General features: G+C 41.5%; 1 protein-coding gene across 5 annotated transcripts in view; it reads right to left on the bottom strand.

Annotated features, from left to right (window-relative positions):
• Window positions 1-24,881, bottom strand: part of grid2 (glutamate receptor, ionotropic, delta 2) — a 427,585-nt gene that overhangs the window by 147,618 nt on the left and 255,086 nt on the right. For all 5 annotated transcript variants that reach the window (XR_005623733.2, XR_005623736.2, XM_039679482.2 and 2 more), the window contains exon 5: window positions 2,795-2,848. Coding sequence is in view for 3 of the 5 variants with exons in the window: in XM_039679482.2 (XP_039535416.1) it covers window positions 2,795-2,848 (54 nt within the window). In the remaining 2 variants the exon portion in view is untranslated. The remainder of the gene's footprint in view (window positions 1-2,794; window positions 2,849-24,881) is intronic.

A 24,881-nucleotide genomic window follows, 5' to 3' on the forward strand; every position in this document is an offset into this window, starting at 1 on the left:
CGAAATCAAAAAGGACATTTTTAATGCTTGTGTCGACAATTGCTATACAGGGGACACTTTCAACTGGATGTCATCTGAAAATATTTAGGACTATACGGCAAGAGTTTAGCTTAATTACATTACATTAACAATTTTTATGTTTATTGATAAGAAAAAAAATGATAAACAGCTTAACAACAAAGTATATAATGGATTAACATTCTGAAATATTATATCTTAAAATGTAAAAATGAACTGTACCAACCAGGGTCACATAATAATTCCACTATCAGGGCCAACATTCCACAAAAACAAGAAGACTCTGATATTAAAAATGTGAATGTGCCAATCTAGCAGTGGGTTTAGTTAGATTGTAAAGTACTCAATAGTAATAATTTACAGTACTTGTTCTAGAGACTGTTTATGAAATGATAGGAAACTAAGTTAAATGGACAACACTGTATTTATATTTGGTTAAAAAGTCACTGGCTGCCCTCACCAAGGGCAAAATTTGTTCCTGTTAAACAAATGTTTCTCCTTCATTAAAAACGTTAATACCTGACACTGGTTCTGACACACAAACTAAACTTTCTTCACACATGGTTAAGTTATTCTCTCTCATCAAGTCAAGGTCAAATTCTCCAGTCCCCAGTTAGCTAAAAAAAATTGGGTCCAATTTAAATACAAGAAATAGAACTACATAAAAATTATCATTAGTATTACAATTATTCTCATGAATGGGTATTCAGGGTGCTGCCAAAAGGCAGAAAGACATGACCGCGTGCGCTCGAGTGTCCTTGTGCAGCCTTGAGAGAAATGATTGCTAATTTTAGCCTGAAGACATCTTTTCCACAGACGGGCAGAGTAAAGTGAGCGAGCTGGGAATGATGTGATGAGAATGGACAGGGAACGTCCCCCAGCGAAGCTAGACTTCAGAGCGGCCAAGCTGTTCCCTCTGACAGCCTTCACTTTTGAGTTTCATTCTCACCTGCAAAGCTGTGATTGCTGGTGACTGGCTCTCATGAAGTACGTCATTAAATCTGAACTTGTGGCACACCGGCGAGAAACTTACTTGGAATGTCGAAGCTGCTCAGCCTTCAATAAGATTCAAATTAAAGTTGTCTACAACGCAACCTGTTATCTGAAAGGTAATTTGAAGGTTTCTGATTGGGCAAATCAAAATCTGGCCTGAAGCACAGCTGAACACTGTCAAACGATGTTTGAGCTGGTGTTAATAATGGGGTAAGAATGAAGGCGAATAAGGAGGCATCACGAGAGGGCATGTGAGGCCTCTATAGTGAGCTGTACAACTTTTAAGAGCACAAGGACATCACGCTTTTACAGGCCAGAATATACTGACACCGAGTGGCTTATTCTACCCCCGGATGACAAACGCAAAGGCCCTTGATGCTTAATTAGGAGCGCTAAATTAGAATGACACAAATACGAGCCTACAGGGTTATGGCCCAATTTTAGGGTTCAGGTTTTGGCAGCTGCTTGTTTTGTCCCCTATGAGTGCTGTCAAGTAAGGCCAACCGTGAGCAATGCATGTCCATACAGGGACATGTCAAGGTAACGTCATGTGCCTTTGTGCTTTATTTACGAGGACATAAAACTTTCCTCAGATGCTCCAAACTCTCAACCTGCCTAAAGTAGTATGACGGCTTTAAAACTTTATCCGAAAGGTTACTTTGAAAAGTCTGAAATGTTCTATCAAATTTATATAATCAGTTTATATGATCAGAAGAAACTGACCTTCAATATTTGAGAAGCAAGTGAATATAGTTTATAAAGTTCTAAACATTTTTTCTTACGAAAACGCTTTCCTTCAGAAATACATTATTAAAACATTGATTAAGCATGGATTACTTTTATGATGGATAGATGCGCTCTTTGGAGCTTCAAAAACAGACTTTTTCTGTGTTATTTAATTTTATAAAGTGATGTTTGGACTCACTAAAGGGGCTCCTATAATGTAAGTCAAAATATTTTGTGCCAGAAACAGTCACCATTTAATATGTCATGTCTCTTGAAATTATTATTATTATTATTATTAATTTTTTTTTTGCAGATGTGCCTTTAAGACTCAAATAGCAGCTTGGATCCTGAAAGAGAACCTTAAAATTATTTTTAAATTTAGACACATTTTCCCAACTTTGTAAAAAATTGCACAGTGACTGGTGTTACCTACATCTAGGAACAGCAAATGTTTGGTGGACTTTCCCTTATTTTACAGTTAGTTAGTTCTTCTGGTCTCAAGTAACAAAATCAAAAAAATACAACAGCATTACTGGATAAGCCTAGTTATAGAGTCTAGCCGGCTTCAAACTGTTGCAATTCATAACATTTTGGCCTGGGGAGTGAATTTGTTACAGTACAGTTTCATAGTGCACATAAGCCCATTATTTAAAAAACCACTAGATTGATTGTATGGCCTTTTTAAATAAAACCAGAGAGATTAATAGAGGTTACCATAGAGATTGACTTTTAAGTTATTGAAATAGCTATAATTCAGGCAGATGGGTTCAAGGTCTATATCTTCATTGTCTTCTCTTGTCGCTGGATCATTTTGGAAAATGCTTTATTCGTTAAGGAAAGAGCTGAATTATTTTGGAGCGCTACTAGCTTCTTGCCAAATCTCATTTAAATCATTGTGCTGTGATTTGTCCTTATCTGGCCACCTTCTTCAGGCTCTGAATGAGCCATTGTCCGCCTCTCACTTAGACAAATCGGTATGTAAAGATGCAAATATATTCAAATGTGCTTACAAGAAGAATAAACTGGATTTCTCACAAAATTGTTAGAAGGAACCCACCTCATTTATGATGATCCAGTGACAGTCAAAAGCCACGAGATTGGTTTCCACCACCTAGAGAAAAAGAAACATTTAGCCACTTAGAAACTGAATTATTTGGAAGGGAGTGAACTGTCTCCTTCAATCATGCATTTCATTTATTGTAAAAGTATTGACAGCTACAGGGTTTCCGTTGAACTTTTAATGATTTCGCGTCAAAGGTTTAATAGTGGATAAGGCAAAGGTTTTTGAAATGAATAAACAGAATAAAATTGACATCATAACAGAGGCATAGTATTACAGCCTGTGATATTACCAGTTTTATAATCTCCGTCTGTCCACATGTACTAACTACACAGTGTTCTTCCCATTGTTTCTCATCTTTGCTTCTCTCTCTCCACACCAACATGACACAAGAACGAAGTACCCTTCACCAATGTTTCTCCTGGCCACTGAACCAGCACCGCATTTCATTAACCATAATCGTTTAGGTGACTAAATGTGGATGTCATAAAACATTTTGGTCATAAACAAAAGGAACAGCAGGAGAATCTGATGGCTGGAACAGCGCTAATAGTGTTTTAATCTTCCACAAACACCTAATAAACTTTATAATTACAAAAGAGACGAGAGGCATAACAAATGATCATCAATTGGTACAAGAAGGCTCTGGGGGTCTTCATCATTGATCGTTAGATAGGAGAGACTGGGGAGGGTTGTAACATCTGGCTTTTAACTTGTAGGTATTTTTAACCATGTGACTCATGAATTTCAACAAATTAATTCAGAATTAAACTGCTTATCACTAAACCATGTTAATGAGTGCAACAAAGGTGGGTGGTAACACTAATAAAAAAATCATGCCATTCCTCGCCACCACACTTCACCCTATTTAACTGAACTAAGAGCATAATTAAAAACATAAATATCATACACATTTTCAAAACCACATATTAAACATGAAAAAAATATAAAAAATATATTTGTTTTATGCATTTTTAATCCCTCAGAACAAAGCACATTTCGCAAATGAAAGTATTAAAACACCCCCAGTGCCATGTGTAAACATTAGCTTAGTAACTGATGTTTAAATGACCTATGAAACTCCTTAGATCAGCCTAATATGTTAACAAGAAGCCCTCATCGAGAAAAAAAGTACATCACCACCTCTTGACACTCAAGACATAAAGTGTCCGCTGTTAGTGTTAATGGCATGGCCCAATCATGTTGATCAGTGAGGCTTTATGAGGTTATTATAGTAACTCAAAAAAAAGTTTATGTAACTGTGTACATACAGTCAAAAGTTTGACTCCGAGGCAGATGGTTCAGCTTAATTAAAGCTTTTGGCATAACTTCTACTAGACTAAGACGGTCCTCTAAGGCTTGTCCTAATGCCAAGAAAAAAGTTCAAGGTTGTTACAGAGTGTGCTTGACCTAATCAAATCTCTCTCTATGTTAGACGGTGAAATGCTAAATATTTGCATCCATCCAAAGCTGCATCCATGCTGATTTTTTTCTTTGTTGAATATGCAATTAAAGTTTATGTTGAGAGTTGTGTCGTCCATTGCCAAGGAGGAAGGTATTGATTCTGGCAGGGAGCTGAAAGTTTGCACAGAGGAGATTGAGATGCTCACACCGAAATCTAGGAAAATCCTTAAGCAAAAGATCTGTCCAAGTTAAACAAAGTCATCTCCTGGGCAAAATCAGGTCCATGAAATTAGCAAATAGACCTACATCTTTGATGTTCCTTAAAGGGATAGTTCACCATTTTCACCACTTTTTTGTCTTCCCACTTGTTCTTTTTTGTCACTTTTTTTTTTTTACTGAATTTACGTAGAGTTTAAAAAATATGATCAGTTTAGGGCAAAACATAGTAGGTGGTGTTAAAAGTAATTTCATTCCAATTTGTCATGCGCAGTTGCGCACTAGAAAATCACCAATCACTGGGCGTGTCAATCAATTTAAAGAAATATTTTATTAACATACATTAATAATCATGAAAAATATTTTTAATTGAACTCGAGTGGACTCGGGAATAATTCCAAGTCCTAAAAAAAATGTTCGAGTACGAGTCAATTCCGAGTCCAAATGGACAAGACCAAGACCATTAAAATATGGTCTCGAGACCGAGTCCGAGAAGAGTCCGAGTCTCGAGTACTACAACACTGGTACTATGAATGGGAAATGGGGTCAAAAAAATATTATTGTGTGTGTAAACGGGATCCTCTCTTCCTCTTTAATACTAGTTACAGAATAAACATGAATGAACATCTGAAGGTATGTTGAAAGACAGAGTACTACTAACTGAAATATATCATATCTGGTGTAATCGCTCAATCTGTGTTTCAGCGGCATAAAAAACAGCTTGTAAACAATGTTATATAGCAATTACCTCAGGCAAATAAATCAGTGTCCACAGCTTCTTAGTTAGCTAGAGAAATGAACTCTATCGCTAAATAGTTGCACTATAAATTAATTAACGTAAAGATAGTAAACCACTCTTTAAAAAAAAAAAAAAGCAATTTTATGTTTAGTTTTCTCCCCCTTGCTGTACCAAAGCTGTACCATGACTTCAATATCGAGGTACAAACTGAACAGTCACCCCTTACAACTTAATTTATTGTGTCAGTAAATTTAAATTTAAGTCTTGATTTATCAACATAGGCCCATGGAAATGTCAACACACTTGACCGAAAAAAGTGCAGGGAAAAGTTTACGCTTTATCAAAAGTGAGGGTGACATGTTTCTCTGCATCTCCAACGTATTAAACACCCATATATCATATTAGATAAAATGGTCCCACTATGTAGTGACATTTAAATTAATAATTTGATACAATGCTCGTATTGTGTACACATGATTTTTACGATTTACTTTTAAAAATACCTGCATGTAATTAATCTGTTATTACATCTACAGTTGACCATTCCCCTTACCCCACCCTTAACCTAAACATTCCAACAAACCTTTCCCCAACCTTACCCGTATCCCACCTCAATAGCCGCAAAACTGTTTTGCAATACAACATCAACACAAAAGTACAAAGTATTGTACATATTCTTTTAGATAACTTGTGTGAATTTTATTGTTTATGTGCAAGGAGGTGTGAAAAAGAAGTCATTTTATAATTTGTACGCTGTCTGAGATGTGCAGCTCTGTGCAAACACAAAACTTCTCACACATTGTGCATGAGTTCTCTTCAATGCTTAAACTGGTGAGGCTTGAAAATGCATGCAAATGATTAACTTCCGTGACCATGCACTATGCACTGGTCCGATCGGGACAGTGAATGCTCCTTCAACTGTCCGAAACATCTTTCAAGCTGAAAGCCGCACCTCCATCCTGTTCAGCACAGAATGAATGACAGGGCCCCGCTTTAACAACACGCTGGTAAATAAGTGGATGACATCTAGCGGAGACGACTAGTAATAAAGTTAACGTCAATCAGATTTTGGGCCCTATCTTGCACGCGGCGCATATGACTTTATACACTGACGCATTTATCATTCCTATTTTGCACCCGCGCAAAGCGGGCTTTTCCCTCCACAGACGCACGCCGGTAAACTAGGGAATAAACTTGCGCTCCCTGGGAGGTGTGTTTCGGCGCAAATATTCCCTAGTGCTATTTTGCAGTTCCAGAAAACAATTGCGCCAATGACCAGAAAAAAAAAACTGGTCTTAAGTCAGTGGCGCGTTGCACGTACATTCAGATGCTACTTTAAGCACGCATTCTTGGCCATAATACAGAGTGAGAACAACACGCATACACTGTTGATGATTCTCTAATTCGCACAGATGCATTTTACTTTTTGCCAATGATTCATTATTATAAGGAAAAATATAAAAAAAAAATGAGGGAAATCGTTGTTGTGTCCATGACGATGGGAAAAATAGGAATAAAGCTTATACATTTACTCAAATTATTATATGCACGTTTAACCGAAGCTAATTTGGGTGGGTTTGTCCCATCCCCAATGTCCCTTTTCTTTCTTTTATGTCCCTGACGAGAACATCGATCTTCTCGGCTGTGAACCGATTCAACCCGGTCTCATCCCAAGACGTCATATAACTGACGTTTTGGGACGTCTTTTGACCATACGTCAATATTCGCCTTTTTAGGGCCCCCTTAAACGTCGGTAGATGAGGTTATGGGATCCTAACTCTACCCCATACCTAAACCTAACCAGTCACCTAACTGACGTTAAAGGTAAAGCGTCAGTTGTATGACGGCCCGGGATCGCCATCTACCGACGTTTAAGGGGGCCCTAAAAAGGCGGATATTGACGTATGGTCAAAATACGTCCCAAAACGTCAGTTATATGGGATGAGAATGAGACTTTTTGGGATGAGACTGTGTTAACCGATTCTGAAGCGCCGGTAAATGCACGTTATAATAGTATTACGCCATGGAAAAAGCGCAACTCGTTCATCGCACTCTTAAAGGGAATGTGTTTTGACGCTCTGATTGGTTTGTTTCCTGTTACGCCCAAACCACACCAATGAATAACTAGAAAAAAAAGTTTGATGACACAAACTTTAAGTTGGCTTGAGAAAGCCGGACCAGAGCGTTTGAAGAATTTTGAATTTTGAATTAAGTTGAAAAAAGATGGAATTAAAAATAAAGAAAGAAAGAAAGATGGATAGATTAGTTAGAAAGATAGATTAGTTAGAAAGATAGATAGAAAGATAGATAGATAGATGTTATTGACAAGAAGCTAACATGATTAACATGTAGCTAGCATCATGGTAGCATAATTAGCATGTAGCTAGCATCATGCTAACATGATTAACATGTAGCTAGCATCATAATAACATGATTAGCATGTCGCTATCATCATGCTAGCATGTTTTCAGCAAGAAGCTAGCATGATTAGCATGTAGCTAGCATCATGCTAGCATGTTTTTAGCAAGAAGCTAGCATGATTAGCATGTAGCTAGCATCATGCTAGCATGATTAACATGTTGCTAGCAAGAAGCTAGCATGATTAGCATGTAGCTAGCATCATGCTAGCATGATTAGCATGTTGCTAGCATCATGCTAGCATGTTTTTAACAAGAAGCTAGCATGATTAGCATGTAGCTAGCATCATGCTAGCATGTTTTTAACAAGAAGCTAGCATGATTAGCATGTAGCTAGCATCATGCTAGCATGATTAACATGTTGCTAGCAAGAAGCTAGCATGATTAGCATGTAGCTAGCATCATGCTAGCATGATTACCATGTAGCTAGCATCATGCTAGCATGTTTTTAGCAAGAAGCTAGCATGATTAGCATGTAGCTAGCATCATGCTAGCATGATTAGCATGTAGCTAGCATCATGCTAGCATGATTAACATGTTGCTAGCATCATGCTAGCATGTTTTTAGCAAGAAGCTAGTATGATTAGCATGTAGCTAGCATCATGCTAGCATGCTTAGCATGTAGCTAGCATCATGCTAGCATGATTAGCATGTTGCTAGCATCATGCTAACATGTTTTTAGCAAGAAGCTAGCATGATTAACATGTAGCTAGCATCATGCTAGCATGATTAGCATGTAGCTAGCATCATGCTAGCATGTTTTTAGCAAGAAGCTAGCATGATTAGCATGTTGCTAGCAAGAAGCTAGCATGATTAACATGTAGCTAGCATCATGCTAGCACGATTTGCATGTTGCTAGCATCATGCTAGCATGTTTTTAGCAAGAAGCTAGCATGATTAGCATGTAGCTAGCATCATGCTAGCATGAAGAACATGTTGCTAGCATCATGCTAGCATGTTTTTAGCAAGAAGCTAGCATGATTAGCATGTAGCTAACATCATGCTAGCATGATTAGCATGTTGCTAGCATCATGCTAGCATGTTTTTAGCAAGAATCTAACATGATTAGCATGTAGCTAGCATCATGCTAACATGACTAGCATGTAGCTAGCATGTTTTTAACAAGAAGCTAATATGATTAGCATAAAGCTAGCATGATTAGCATGTTATTAGCATCAAGAAAGAAAGAAAGAAAGAAAGAAAGAAAGAAAGAAAGAAAGAAAGAAAGAAAGAAAGAGTAAGGAACGAATTGTTAGAAAGAAAGATGCATAGATTAGTTAGAAAGAAAGATGGATAGATTTGTTAGAAAGAAAGATGGATAGATTAGTTAGAAAGAAAGAAAGATGCATAGATTAGTTAGAAAGAAAGATGGATAGATTTGTTAGAAAGAAAGATGGATAGATTAGTTAGAAAGAAAGAAAGAAAGATGCATAGATTAGTTAGAAAGAAAGATGGATAGATTTGTTAGAAAGAAAGATGGATAGATTAGTTATGTAGAAAGAAAGAACGATAGATTAGTTAAAAAGAAAGATGGATAGATTTGTTAGAAAGAAAGATGGGTAGATTAGTTAGAAAGAAAGATGGATAGATTTGTTAGAAAGAAAGATGGATAGATTAGTTAGAAAGAAAGATGGATAGATTTGTTAGAAAGAAAGATGGATAGATTAGTTAGAAAGAAAGATGGATAGATTAGTTAGGTAGAAAGAAAGAACGATAGATTAGTTAAAAAGAAAGATGGATAGATTTATTAGAAAGAAAGATGGGTATATTAGTTAGAAAGAAAGATGGATAGATTTGTTCGAAAGAAAGATGGATAGATTAGTTCGAAAGAAAGATGGATAGATTTGTTAGAAAGAAAGATGGATAGATTAGTTATTTAGAAAGAAAGAAAGATGGATAGATTAGTTAGAAAGAAAGATGGATAGATTTGCTAGAAAGAAAGATGGATAGATTAGTTAGAAAGAAAGATGGATAGATTAGTTAAGTAGAAAGAAAGATGGATAGATTAGTTAGAAAGAAAGATGGATAGATTAGTTAGAAAGAAAGATGGATAGATTAGTTAGAAAGAAAGATGGATAGATTAGTTAGAAAGAAAGATGGATAGATTTGTTAGAAAGAAAGATGGATAGATTAGTTAGAAAGAAAGATGGATAGATTTGTTAGAAAGAAAGAAAGATTAGGTAGAAAGATGGATGGATGGATGGATGGATGGATGGATGGATGGATGGATAGATAGATAGATAAGTTCATTAGTTCATATAGAATAGTAGTTTAATTGAGTCTAGGGCTTCAGGGAATTTAGATTTGAGTTTTTGTTGTACGCTATTGGGCCACCGTAGTCTTGGCTCAATTTGACCATGCTGCAATGAAAGTCAATGGGATTTTTATGATTTTTAATATTAATTTTTAAGAAATCTGAAAGTCGAATCAGTCTAAAAAGATATAGCAACTCGAGTCAGAACAGTCTGAAGGTCTGACCCGAGTTTGGAGTTTGTAGAGTTAAAGCTCTAGGAGGAGTAGCAGTCAGAAAATTTTGAGTAAGAAGAATAATAATAACTAGAATGTACATTTCCAGAGGAAAATGTGAAGTGGTGCTTGCAGTGGCAAAACTCACCACCCGGTTGCTAGGGTGTGTTACAGAATTGCATACGAGCCAACAATCATGTGTGTACGATGTTCTGGGGCTGAGAAATGGCTTATTCGTGTGTTTGTGTGGTTACTAGGGTACCCTACATGGTTGCTATGGTGTGATTATACAGTTTATAAGATGATATTTAAAGACTAGTTGACAGTCTGAGTCAAAAAAGGCAAAATCCATGTTTCTTCTATTTTCTGGAGCTGAGATATGTCTTTTATATGTTGTTTTATGGTTGCTAGGCTGCCCTAAGTGGTTGCTAGGGCATGAATATGAAGTTATTATGTCACTAATTGTTAGCTGCATGATAGGCCGAGTCAAAAGAGCCCAACCCCAAGTCTCTATGACCTTCTGGTCAAAAGATATGATCTCACAAATTTGGTGGCAATGTTAAGTCTATGGGACTTTTTTTGGCCGATTTATCGCCCGCCAGACGAACATCGTACAACCGATCGCTTAGAAAAGTCATAGCACACCTCTCCTCAATGACTGGGTCGATTTGACACCTCATTCATGGGTCTACGACAAAAAATGCGGGAGGAGTAGCGTGCCAAAGTTTTGTCTTGGAGAATAGTATTCACAACACTAGAATGTACATTTCCAGAGGAAAATGTGAAGTGGTGCTTGCAGTGGCAAAACTCACCACCTGGTTGCTAGGGTGTTCTGGGTGGTTAATACGGGGTTCTGGGTGGTTGCTAGGGTTTTCTTGGTGGTTGCTAGAATGTTGCTAGGTGTTGCTAGGTGGTTGCTATGGTGTTCTGGGTGGTTGCTAGGGTCTTGATAGGTGGTTGCTAGGGTGTTCTGGATGGTTGCTAGGCGGTTGCTAGGGTGTTGCTAAGGTGTTCTGGATGGTTGCTAGGCGGTTGCTAGGGTGTTCTGGGTGGTTGCTATGGTGTTTCTAGGTGGTTGCTAGGGTGTTTTAGGTGGTTGCTATGGTATTTTGGGTGGTTGCTATGGTGTTACTAGGTGGTTGGTAGTGTTCATATATGGTTACTATAGAGTTTTTATAATGTTCATGGCATGATTTAGCACTTAGCTAATCAATATTAGCATGTAGCTATTCACTGCTAGCATGTGTAGCATGTAGCAAGTCCTGTTTGCTAGCACGAGTAAAAAGAGCCAACCCCCATCTCTATACGATGTTTTGATGCAGAGATGTAGGTCTTACAAAATGGTTGCTAGGGTACTCTGTTTGGTTGCTAGGGAGTGGCTTGGCAGCTGGCAATCATGAAGCTCCAAAGTCAATGTGAATGTATAAACCAACCCCCATCTCTATACAATGTTTTGAAGCAGAGATATAGGTCTTTCAAAATGGTTGCTAGGGTACTCTGTTTGGTTGTTAGGGAGTGGCTTGGCAGCTGCCAATCATGAAGCTCCAAAGTCAATGTGAATGTTTAAACCAACCCCCATCTCTATACGATGTTTTGATGCAGAGATATAGGTCTTGCAAAATGGTTGCTAGGGTACTCTGTTTGGTTGCTAGGGAGTGGCTTGGCAGCTGCCAATCATGAATCGCCAAAGGCTGCTTGTCAGTCTGAATGATATAATACAACTCCCATGCCTCTATGACATTCAGAATGGAAGATATCCCTCTTTGGATTTTGGTTGCTAAGGTGCTCTACAATGGTTGCTAGGGCGTTGCCAGTAAGTGTTGAGGTGATTCAGGATTGGCTGTTTGCTGGCCCAAGTCAAACGAGCCCACCCTCATGTTTCTATGACACTTCTATCCGGAGATATCCCTTTGATCTCTTTCAATGGAAGTCTATAGTACTTGTTGCTAAGGTGCTCTATATGGTTGCTAGGGCGTGGCTTAATAGCTTCACAATTATCCTGAGAGACTGATTGGTCATCTGAGTAAAATGAGCCCGCCCCCTTGTCTCTATGACATTGTGATCCAGAGCTATGTTCAATACAAAATCCCTATGCAATTTACCATAGTAGGAAAAACACATGCATTTGATGGGACGTCCTTCACCATAGTAAGTCAATGGGGAAAATTTGGGCAGCTCCTGCCCCCCAGGGGTGCAACTTTTACCCCATTGTGTGGTATGTTCTTAAAGAGCCTGCCAGCCTCTTTAAATGTGGCAAATCTCACATTTGTCCGAAATCCTTGTTTGGAGCTACGAGTCGTCAAAGTTTGTCTCAATGTTAAGTCTATGGGATTTTTTGGAAATTTGTTCGCCCCTGGGTCGAACACCGTACCCCCGATCTCTGATAAAAGTGATAGGACACTTCTCTTCAATAGGCCGCACGATTTGATGCCTCATTCATGGGTCTGTGACAAAAACTGTGGACGTAGGAGTGCTCCAAACTTTTTCCTGGAATAGTAAAATGCTATACTAGAAAATTTTCAATGGGAAAAATTTGGGGAGCTCCTGCCTCCAAGGGGTGCAACTTTTACCCCAATGTGAGGTATTTTCTTACAGAGCCTGTCACCCTCTTCAAATGTGGTAAATCACAGGTTTCTGCGAAATCCGATCTCAGAGCTATGACTCGTCAAAATTTTTCGCAATGTTAAGTCTATGGGATTTTTTTCGGCCGTTTTTCGCCCCTGGGGCGACCATCGTACCCCCGATCTCTTAGAAAAGTCATAGCACACCTCTCCTAAATAAGCCGGTCGATTTGACGCCTCACCCATGGGTCTGTGACAAAAGCTGCGGGAGGAGTAGCGTGCCAAAAAACGCACGGAAGTTGAAAAAAAAAAAAAATAATAAATAACATTGGGGTCAATGGGGGAAAGTTTGGGCAGCTCCTGCCCCCCAGGGGTGCAACTTTTACCCCATTGTGAGGTATGTTCTTACAGAGCCTGTCAGCCTCTTCAAATGTGGTAAATCGCAGGCTTCTGTGAAATCCTCGCTCGGAGCTATGAGTCGTCAAAGTTTGTTGCAATGTTAAGTCTATGGGATTTTTGGGAAATTTGTTCGCCCTTCGGGCGAACATCGTACCCCCGATCGCTTAGAAAAGTCATAGCACACCATTCCCGAATATTCCGCACGTTTTGAGACCTCATTCATGGGTGTGTGACAAAAACTGCGGGAGGAGTAGCGCGTCAAACTTTTGGGCCGACTCAAAAAACACAATAGTAATAGTGTTGCCTTGCTTTCAGCAAGCACCACTAACTAGAATGTACATTTCCAGAGGAAAATGTGAAGTGGTGCTTGCAGTGGCAAAAAGCTCGCTCGGTTGCTAGGGTGTTCTGGGTGGTTGCTAGGGTGTTGCTAGTTGGTTGCTAGGGTGTTCTGTGTGGTTGCTAGGGTGTTGCTAGGCGGTTGCTAGGGTGTTCTGGGTGGTTGCTATGGTGTTGCTAGGTGGTTGCTAGGGTGTTCTGAGTGGTTGCTAGGGTGTTGCTAGGTGGTTGCTAAGGTGTTCTAGGTGGTTTCTAGGGTGTTATAGATGGTTGCCAGGGTGTTGCTAGGTGGTTGCTAGGGTGTTCTGGGTGGTTGCTAGGGTGTTGCTATGTGGTTGCTAGGGTGTTCTATATGGTTGCCAGGGTGTTGCTAGGCGGTTGCTAGGGTGTTCCGGGTGGTTGCTAGGGTGTTATAGATGGTTGCTAGGGTATTGGTAGGTGGTTACTAGGGTGTTCTGGGTGGTTGCTGTTGCTAGGTGTTCTGGTTGGTTGCTAGGGTGTTGCTAGGCGGTTGCTAGGGTGTTCTGTGTGGTTGCTAGGGTGTTGCTAGGTGGTTGCTAGGGTATTCTTGGTGGTTGCTAGGGTGTTGCTAGGTGGTTGCTATGGTATTCTGGGTGGTTGCTATGGTGTTACTAGGTGGTTGGTAGTGTTCACATATGGTTACTATAGAGTTTTTATAACATTCATGGCATGATTTAGCACTTAGCTAATCAATATTAGCATGTAGCTATTCACTGCTAGCATGTGTAGCATGTAGCAAGTCATGTTTGCTAACATGAGTAAAAAGAGCCAAACCCCATCTCTATACGATGTTTTGATGCAGAGATATAGGTCTTACAAAATGGTTGCTAGGGTACTCTGTTTGGTTGCTAGGGAGTGGCTTGGCAGCTGCCAATCATGAAGCTCCAAAGTCAATGTGAATGTTTAAACCAACCCCCATCTCTATACGATGTTTTGAGGCAGAGATATAGGTCTTGCAAAACGGTTGCTAGGGTACTCTGTTTGGTTGCTAGGGAGTGGCTTGGCAGCTGCCAATCATGAAGCTCCAAAGTCAATGTGAATGTATAAACCAACCCCCATCTCTATACGATGTTTTGATGCAGAGATATAGGTCTTGCAAAATGGTTGCTGGGTACTCTGTTTGGTTGCTAGGGAGTGGCTTGGCAGCTGCCAATCATGAATCTCCAAAGGCTGCTTGTCAGTATGAATGATATAATACAACTCCCATGCCTCTATGACATTCAGAATGGAAGATATCCCTCTTTGGATTTTGGTTGCTAAGGTGCTCTACAATGGTTGCTAGGGCGTTGCCAGTAAGTGTTGAGGTGATTCAGGATTGGCTGTTTGCTTGCCCAAGTCAAACGAGACCACCCTCATGTTTCTATGACACTTATATCCTGAGATATCCATTTGATCTCTTTCAATGGAAGTCTATGGGAGTTGTTGCTAAGGTGCTCTAAATGGTTGCTAGGGCGTGGCTTAATAGCTTCACAATGATCCTGAGAGACTGATTGGTCATCTGAGTAAAATGAGCCCGCCCCCTTGTCTCTATGACACTGTGATCCAGAGCTATGTTCAATACAAAATCCCTATGCAATTTACCATATTAGGAAAAACACATGCATTTGATGGGACGTCCTTCACCATAGTAAGTCAATGGGGAAAACTTTAGGCAGCTCCTGCCCCCCAGGGGTGCAACTTTTACCCCATTGTGAGGTATGTTCTTACAGACACTGCCAGCCTCTTCAAATGTGGCAAATCACACATTTGTCCGAAATCCTCGTTCGGAGCTACGAGTCGTCAAAGTTTGTCTCAATGTTAAGTCTATGGGATTTTTTGGAAATTTGTTCGCCCCTGGGGCGAACACCGTACCCCTGATCTCTTATAAAATTAATATGACACTTCTCCTCAATAGGCCGCACGATTTGATGCCTCATTCATGGGTCTGTGACAAAAAATGTGGACGTAGGAGTGCTCCAAACTTTTTCCTGGAATAGTAAAATGCTATACTAGAAAATTTCAATGGAAAAAAAATTTGGGGAGCTCCTGCCCCCCAGGGGTGCAACTTTTACCCCATTGTGAGGTATTTTCTTAAAGAGCCTGTCACCCTCTTCAAATGTGGTAAATTGCAAGTTTCTGCGAAATCCTCGCTCAGAGCTATGACTCGTCAAATTTTTTCACCATGTTAAGTCTATGGGATTTTTTTTGGCCGTTTTTCGCCCCTGGGGCGAACATCATACCCCCGATCTCTTAGAAAAGTCATAGCACACCATTCCCGAATAATCCGCACGTTTTGACACCTCACCCATGGGTCTGTGACAAAAGCTGCGGGAGGAGTAGCGCGTCAAAAAGTGACCAGAACAATAAGAATAAGAACTAGAATGTACATTTCCAGAGGAAAATGTGAAGTGGTGCTTGCAGTGGCAAAACTCACCACCCGGTTGCTAGGGTGTTATGTCTGGTTGCTATGGTGTTCTGGGTGGTTGCTAGGCGGTTGCTAGGGTATTATTGTTGGTTGCTAAGTTGTTCTGGGTGTTGCTATGTGGTTGCTATGTGGTTGCTAGGGTATTCTGGGTGGTTGCTAGGGTGTTGCTAGGTGGTTGCTAGGGTGTTCTGAGTGGTTGCTAGGGTGTTGCTAGGTGGTTGCTAGGGTGTTCTGGGTGGTTGCTAGGGTGTTATGGGAGGTTGCTATGGTGTTGCTAGGTGGTTGCTAGGGTGTTCTGGGTGGTTGCTATGGTGTTACTAGGTGGTTGGTATTGTTCACATATGGTTACTATAGAGTTTTTATAATGTTAATGGCATGATTTAGCACTTAGCTAATCAATATTAGCATGTAGCTATTCACATCTAGCATGTTTAACATTTTGAAAGTTCTATGTGCTAGCATGAGTCAAAAGACCCAACCCCCATCGCGATACAATGTTCTGATGCTGAGATATAGCTGTTACAAAATGGTTGCTAGGGTACTCTGTTTGGTTGCTAGGGAGTGGCTTGGCAGCTGCCAATCATGAAGCTCCAAAGTCAATGTGAATGGATAAACCAACCCCCATCTCTATACGATGTTTTGATGCAGAGATATAGGTCTTGCAAAACGGTTGCTAGGGTACTCTGTTTGGTTGCTAGGGAGTGGCTTGGCAGCTTCCAATCATGAAGCTCCAAAGTCAATGTGAATGTATAAACCAACCCCCATCTCTATACGATGTTCTGATGCAGAGATGTAGGCCTTGCAAAATGGTTGCTAGGGTACTCTTTTTGGTTGCTAGGGAGTGGCTTGGCAGCTGCCAATCATGAATCTCCAAAGGCTGCTTGTCAGTATAATTGATATAATACAACTCCCAAGCCTGTATGACATTCAGAATGGAAGATATCCCTCTTTAAAATTTGGTTGCTAAGGTGCTCGATAATGGTTGCTAGGGTGTGGCCAGAAATTGTTGAGGTGATTCATGATTGGCTGTTTGCTACCCCGAGTCAAACAAGACCACCCTTGTGTTTCTATGACACTTCTATCCGGAGATATCCCTTTGATCTCTTTCAATGGAAGTCTATGGGAGTTGTTGCTAAGGTGCTCTATATGGTTGCTAGGGCGTGGCTTGATAGCATCACAATGATCCTGAGAGACTGATTGGTCGTCTGAGTAAAATGAGCCCGCCCCCTTGTCTCTATGACACTGTGATCCAGAGCTATGTTCAATACAAAATCCCTATGCAATTTACCATAGTAGGAAAAACACATGCATTTGATGGGACGTCCTTCACCATAGTAAGTCAATGGGGAAAAATTTTGGGCAGCTCCTGCCCCCCAGGGGTGCAACTTTTACCCCATTGTGAGGTATATTCTTACAGAGCCTGCAAGCCTCTTCAAATGTGGAAAATCACACATTTTTCCGAAATCGTTGTTCGGAGCTATGAGTCGTCAAAGTTTGTCTCAATGTTAAGTCTATGGGATTTTTTGGAAATTTGTTCGCCCCTGGGGCGAGCACCGTACCCCTGATCTCTTATAAAATTCATTTGACACTTCTCCTCAATAGGCCGCACGATTTGATGCCTCATTCATGGGTCTGTGACAAAAAATGTGGACGTAGGAGTGCTCCAAACTTTTTCCTGGAATAGTAAAATGCTATACTAGAAAATTTCAATGGGAAAAATATTTGGGGAGCTCCTGCCCCCCAGGGGTGCAACCTTTACCCCATTGTGAGGTATTTTCTTAAAGAGCCTGTCAGCCTCTTCAAATGTGGTAAATTGCAAGTTTCTGCGAAATCCTCGCTCAGAGCTATGACTCGTCAAATTTTTTCGCAATGTTAAGTCTATGGGAATTTTGGCAAAATTTTGGGCAGCTCCTGCCCCCAAGGGGTGCAACTTTTACCCCAATGTGAGGTATTTTCTTACAGAGCCTGTCACCCTCTTCAAATGTGGTAAATCACAGGTTTCTGCGAAATCCGATCTCAGAGCTATGACTCGTCAAAATTTTTCGCAATGTTAAGTCTATGGGATTTTTTTCGGCCGTTTTTCGCCCCTGGGGCGACCATCGTACCCCCGATCTCTTAGAAAAGTCATAGCACACCTCTCCTAAATGAGCCGGTCGATTTGACACCTCACCCATGGGTCTGTGACAAAATTTGCGGGAGGAGTAGCGAACCAAAAAGTGGCCAGAATAATAATAAGAAGAAGAAGAAGAAGAAGAATAATAAATAACATGGGGGTCAATGGGGAAAATTTGGGCAGCTCCTGCCCCCCAGGGGTGCAACTTTTACCCCATTGTGAGGTATGTTCTTACAGAGCCTGTCAGCCTCTTCAAATGTGGTGAATCGCAGGCTTCTGTGAAATTCTCGCTCGGAGCTATGAGTCGTCAAAGTTTGTCGCAATGTTAAGTCTATGGGATTTTTGGGAAATTTGTTCGCCCTTCGGGCGAACATCGTACCCCCGATCGCTTAGAAAAGTCATAGCACACCATTCCCGAATATTCCGCACGTTTTGAGACCTCATTCATGGGTGTGTGACAAAAACTGCGGGAGGAGTAGCGTGCCAAACTTTTGGGCCGACTCAAAAAACACAATAGTAATAGTGTTGCCTTGCTTTCAGCAAGCACCACTAACTAGAATGTACATTTCCAGAGGAAAATGTGAAGTGGTGCTTGCAGTGGCAAAACTCACCACCCGGTTGCTAGGGTGTTCTGGGTGGTTAATACGGTGTTCTGGGTGGTTGCTAGGGTTTTCTTGGTGGTTGCTAGAGTGTTGCTAGGTGTTGCTAGGTGGTTGCTATGGTGTTCTGGGTGGTTGCTAGGCGGTTGCTAGGGTATTATTGTTGGTTGCTAAGTTGTTCTGGGTGTTGCTAGGTGGTTGCTATGTGGTTGCTAGGGTATTCTGGGTGGTTGCAAGGGTGTTGCTAGGTGGTTGCTAGGGTGTTCTGGGTGGTTGCTAGGGTGTTGCTAGGTGGTTGCTAGGGTGTTTTGGGTGGTTGCTAGGGTGTTCTGGGTGGTTGCTAGGGTGTTGCTAGGCAGTTTCTAGGGTGTTCTGAGTGGTTGCTAGGGTGTTGCTAGGTGGTTGCTAGGGTGTTCTGGGTGGTTGCTAGGGTTTTATGGGTGGTTGCTATGGTGTTGATGGGCGGTTGCTAGGGTATTCTGGGTGGTTGCTAGGGTGTTCTTGGTGGTTGCTAGGGTGTTCTGGGTGGTTGCTATGGTGTTGTTAGGTGGTTGCTAGGGTATTCTGGGTGGTTGCTAGGGTGTTGCTAGCGTGTTCTGGGTGGTTGCTAGGTTGTTGCTAGGAGGTTGGTAGTTGTCACAGATGGTTACTATGAAGTTTGTAGCATTTTCTTGGCATGATTTAGCACTTAGCTAATCAATATTAGCATGTAGCTATTCTCTGCTAGCATGTGTAGCATGTAGCAAGTCATGTTTGCTAGCATGAGTAAAAAGAGCCAACCCCCATCTCTATACGATGTTTTGATGCAGAGATGTAGGTCTTACAAAATGGTTGCTAGGGTACTCTGTTTGGTTGCTAGGGAGTGGCTTGGCAGCTGCCAATCATGAAGCTCCAAAGTCAATGTGAATGTATGAACCAACCCCCATCTCTATACGATGTTTTGATGCAGAGATAAAGTCTTGCAAAATGGTTGCTAGGGTACTCTGTTTGGTTGCTAGGGAGTGGCTTGGTAGCTGCCAATCATGAAACTCCAAAGGCTGCTTGTCAGTATGAATGATATAAACCAACTCCCATGCCTCTATGACATTCAGAATGGAAGATATCCCTCTTTGGATTTTGGTTGCTAAGGTGCTCTACAATGGTTGCTAGGGCATGGCCAGAAATTGTTGAGGTGATTCATGATTGGCTGTTTGCTGGCCCAAGTCAAACGAGCCCACCCTCATGTTTCTATGACACTTATATCCTGAGATATCCATTTGATCTCTTTTAATGGAAGTCTATGGGAGTTGTTGCTAAGGTGCTCTAAATGGTTGCTAGGGCGTGGCTTAATAGCTTCACAATGATGCTGAAAGACTGATTGGTCGTCTGAGTAAAATGAGCCCGCCCCCTTGTCTCTATGACACTGTGATCCAGAGCTATGTTCAATACAAAATCCCTATGCAATTTACCATAGTAGGAAAAACACTAAAAGTCTATGGGACTTTTTTACCCAATGATTTGCCCCTGGGGCGAACACCGTACCCCCGATCGCTACGAAAAGTCACAGCACACCTCTACTCAATAATCCGCAAAATTTGACGCCTCAATCAGGGGTCTGTGATGTCGGCGTGTATTTTTTAACAGATGATTACTATTTAGTCTCTAAAATTAGTTTTTATAGAGTTTTTATAGAGTTATTTAGTATGGCACGAGGCCTGCGGCCTCGTGCCTATTGCCCACGGTTGCTAGGGTGCTTTAACCGGTTGCTATGGTGTGGCTATTAAGATTTTAGGCCATTACTTACTGGCTGCTTGATAAATTAAATCCTCCTAGGGAGAGAGAGAGGTCTGCCCTACAGCAGGGCTGTCAGGCCCTTTTGTGTCTGTGAGAAAGTGACAGTTGGGATTTGAATTTTTGAAAATCCCCCAATGTTTAGTCAAAATCGCTGATACTTGGCCTCGAACAAACCTCCCTAGAGACAAAACTATAGGTTGTATCAGCGAAATGACCTGACCGTGAGCGAGACAAGGCCTTTGTGAACGCTGTGATGTATTTTTTGTGTGGATAGAGTTGAAAAAAGGGACCACTTTGGCAAGTTAAAAAACTGGTCTGTAATGCTCTGATTACTAAAGTTTGACCTGAATTTATAATTGCTGCCAATGGAGGAATGTCTGTCACTCCTGTCGTTTGGAAGGACACAGAGAAAAAACTATAAGTCCGAGGGATTTACTAAACACACGAGAGGAAGCACAACAAAAATACCTACGTTTTAAGTATAATTTCATGGCCAAAGAGTGAAGATTGTGGCCAGGCCAGCGATTTAAAAATTATTTTTTAGCATTAGTTTTCAAGCTGGCTCACTCTAGCTTATGACATCACGTGCTCTAGCTCTGAACAGTCGCTCTCATTCACTCCCATTATAATTTCAGAAACGGCTTGAAAAACATCATGAGACTAAAGTAGAGATTGTGAAAAAAGTATAATAGATATCAAAAAGTTGAATACAACTTTAATAGCTGACAAATTTCTCAACATTTTAAAGTTTTAATGGCTGAAATAGCTGTCAAAATAGGGCTGTCAGGCCCCTTTTTGTGTCTGTGAGAAAGTGACAGTTGGGATTAGAATTTTTGAAAATTCCCCATAGGAAATGAACTAGGACATTTTTGGCCGCTTTTTCGTCCGCTGTGCGAACATCGTACACCCGATCTCTTAGAAAAGTCATAGCACACCATTCCCGAACAAGCCGCACGTTTTGATACCACTTTCATGGGTCTGTGACAAAAGCTGCGGGAGGAGTAGCGCGCCGAAATTTGTACGGAATAAGAAGAAGAAGAAGTAGAGGAAAAATAATAATAAGTATGCAGGATAACAATAGTGTTGCTTTGCAAGCACCACTAACTAGAATGTACATTTCCAGAGGAAAATGTGAAGTGGTGCTTGCAGTGGCAAAACTCACCACCCGGTTGCTAGGGTGTTCTGGGTGGTTAATACGGTGTTCTGGGTGGTTGCTAGGGTTTTCTTGGTGGTTTCTAGAGTGTTGCTAGGTGTTGCTAGGTGGTTGCTATGGTGTTCTGGGTGGTTGCTAGGGTGTTGATAGGTGGTTGCTAGGGTGTTCTGGATGGTTGCTAGGCGGTTGCTAGGGTGTTGCTAAGGTGTTCTGGATGGTTGCTAGGCGGTTGCTAGGGTGTTGCTAGGTGGTTGCTAGGGTGTTCTGGGTGGTTGCTATGGTGTTTCTAGGTGGTTGCTAGGGTGTTTTAGGTGGTTGCTATGGTATTTTGGGAGGTTGCTATGGTGTTCCTAGGTGGTTGGTAGTGTTCATATATGGTTACTATGGAGTTTTTATAATGTTCATGGCATGATTTAGCACTTAGCTAATAAATATTAGCATGTAGCTATTCACTGCTAGCATGTGTAGCATGTAGCAAGTCCTGTTTGCTAGCACGAGTAAAAAGAGCCAACCCCCATCTCTATACGATGTTTTGATGCAGAGATGTAGGTCTTACAAAATGGTTGCTAGGGTACTCTGTTTGGTTGCTAGGGAGTGGCTTGGCAGCTGGCAATCATGAAGCTCCAAAGTCAATGTGAATGTATAAACCAACCCCCATCTCTATACAATGTTTTGAAGCAGAGATATAGGTCTTTCAAAATGGTTGCTAGGGTACTCTGTTTGGTTGTTAGGGAGTGGCTTGGCAGCTGCCAATCATGAAGCTCCAAAGTCAATGTGAATGTTTAAACCAACCCCCATCTCTATACGATGTTTTGATGCAGAGATATAGGTCTTGCAAAATGGTTGCTAGGGTACTCTGTTTGGTTGCTAGGGAGTGGCTTGGCAGCTGCCAATCATGAATCGCCAAAGGCTGCTTGTCAGTATGAATGATATAATACAACTCCCATGCCTCTATGACATTCAGAATGGAAGATATCCCTCTTTGGATTTTGGTTGCTAAGGTGCTCTACAATGGTTGCTAGGGCGTTGCCAGTAAGTGTTGAGGTGATTCAGGATTGGCTGTTTGCTGGCCCAAGTCAAACGAGCCCACCCTCATGTTTCTATGACACTTCTATCCGGAGATATCCCTTTGATCTCTTTCAATGGAAGTCTATGGTACTTGTTGCTAAGGTGCTCTATATGGTTGCTAGGGCGTGGCTTAATAGCTTCACAATGATCCTGAGAGACTGATTGGTCATCTGAGTAAAATGAGCCCGCCCCCTTGTCTCTATGACACTGTGATCCAGAGCTATGTTCAATACAAAATCCCTATGCAATTTACCATAGTAGGAAAAACACATGCATTTGATGGGACGTCCTTCACCATAGTAAGTCAATGGGGAAAACTTTGGGCAGCTCCTGCCCCCCAGGGGTGCAACTTTTACCCCATTGTGTGGTATGTTCTTAAAGAGCCTGCCAGCCTCTTTAAATGTGGCAAATCTCACATTTGTCCGAAATCCTTGTTTGGAGCTACGAGTCGTCAAAGTTTGTCTCAATGTTAAGTCTATGGGATTTTTTGGAAATTTGTTCGCCCCTGGGTCGAACACCGTACCCCCGATCTCTGATAAAAGTGATAGGACACTTCTCTTCAATAGGCCGCACGATTTGATGCCTCATTCATGGGTCTGTGACAAAAACTGTGGACGTAGGAGTGCTCCAAACTTTTTCCTGGAATAGTAAAATGCTATACTAGAAAATTTTCAATGGGAAAAATTTGGGGAGCTCCTGCCTCCAAGGGGTGCAACTTTTACCCCAATGTGAGGTATTTTCTTACAGAGCCTGTCACCCTCTTCAAATGTGGTAAATCACAGGTTTCTGCGAAATCCGATCTCAGAGCTATGACTCGTCAAAATTTTTCGCAATGTTAAGTCTATGGGATTTTTTTCGGCCGTTTTTCGCCCCTGGGGCGACCATCGTACCCCCGATCTCTTAGAAAAGTCATAGCACACCTCTCCTAAATAAGCCGGTCGATTTGACGCCTCACCCATGGGTCTGTGACAAAAGCTGCGGGAGGAGTAGCGTGCCAAAAAACGCACGGAAGTTGAAAAAAAAAAAAAAATAATAAATAACATTGGGGTCAATGGGGGAAAGTTTGGGCAGCTCCTGCCCCCCAGGGGTGCAACTTTTACCCCATTGTGAGGTATGTTCTTACAGAGCCTGTCAGCCTCTTCAAATGTGGTAAATCGCAGGCTTCTGTGAAATTCTCGCTCGGAGCTATGATTCGTCAAAGTTTGTCGCAATGTTAAGTCTATGGGATTTTTGGGAAATTTGTTCGCCCTTCGGGCGAACATCGTACCCCCGATTGCTTAGAAAAGTCATAGCACACCATTCCCGAATATTCCGCACGATTTGAGACCTCATTCATGGGTGTGTGACAAAAACTGCGGGAGGAGTAGCGTGCCAAACTTTTGGGCCGACTCAAAAAACACAATAGTAATAGTGTTGCCTTGCTTTCAGCAAGCACCACTAATAATAAATAACATGGGAGTCAATGGGGGAAAATTTGGGCAGCTCCTGCCCCCCAGGGGTGCAACTTTTACCCCATTGTGAGGTATGTTCTTACAGAGCCTATCAGCCTCTTCAAATGTGGTAAATCGCAGGCTTCTGTGAAATTCTCGCTCGGAGCTATGAGTCGTCAAAGTTTGTCGCAATGTTAAGTCTATGGGATTTTTGGAAAATTTGTTCGCCCTTCGGGCGAACATCGTACCCCCGATCGCTTAGAAAAGTCATAGCACACCATTCCCGAATATTCCGCACGTTTTGAGACCTCATTCATGGGTGTGTGACAAAAACTGCGGGAGGAGTAGCGTGCCAAACTTTTGGGCCGGCTCAAAAAACACAATAGTAATAGTGTTGCCTTGCTTTCAGCAAGCACCACTAATAATAAATAACATTGGGGTCTATGGGGAAAATTTGGGCAGCTCCTGCCCCCCAGGGGTGCAACTTTTACCCCATTGTGAGGTATGTTCTTACAGAGCCTGTCAGCCTCTTCAAATGTGGTAAATCGCAGGCTTCTGCGAAATCCTCGCTCGGAGCTACGAGTCGTCAAAGTTTGTCGCAATGTTAAGTCTATGGGATTTTTGGGAAATTTGTTCGCCCTTCGGGCGAACATCGTACCCCCGATCGCTTAGAAAAGTCATAGCACACCATTCCCGAATATTCCGCACGTTTTGAGACCTCATTCATGGGTGTGTGACAAAAACTGCGGGAGGAGTAGCGCGCCAAACTTTTGGGCCGACTCAAAAAACACAATAGTAATAGTGTTGCCTTGCTTTCAGCAAGCACCACTAATAATAATAAGTTTAAATAGGATTTCAGTAAGTTGGCTTTCTCAAGCCAACTTAATGAAGCTACTTCAGACCAACCCCTTTTAAACTTGCGCCCGAGTCATTTATCCCGCCGGTTAAATAGCAACAGTGCCCAAGACCCGCCTACAAAGTTACT

The sequence above is a fragment of the Pimephales promelas genome, chromosome 14 (assembly GCF_988280905.1).
Source record: "Pimephales promelas chromosome 14, fPimPro1.hap1.1, whole genome shotgun sequence".
Taxonomy (NCBI): Eukaryota; Metazoa; Chordata; class Actinopteri; order Cypriniformes; family Leuciscidae; genus Pimephales; species Pimephales promelas.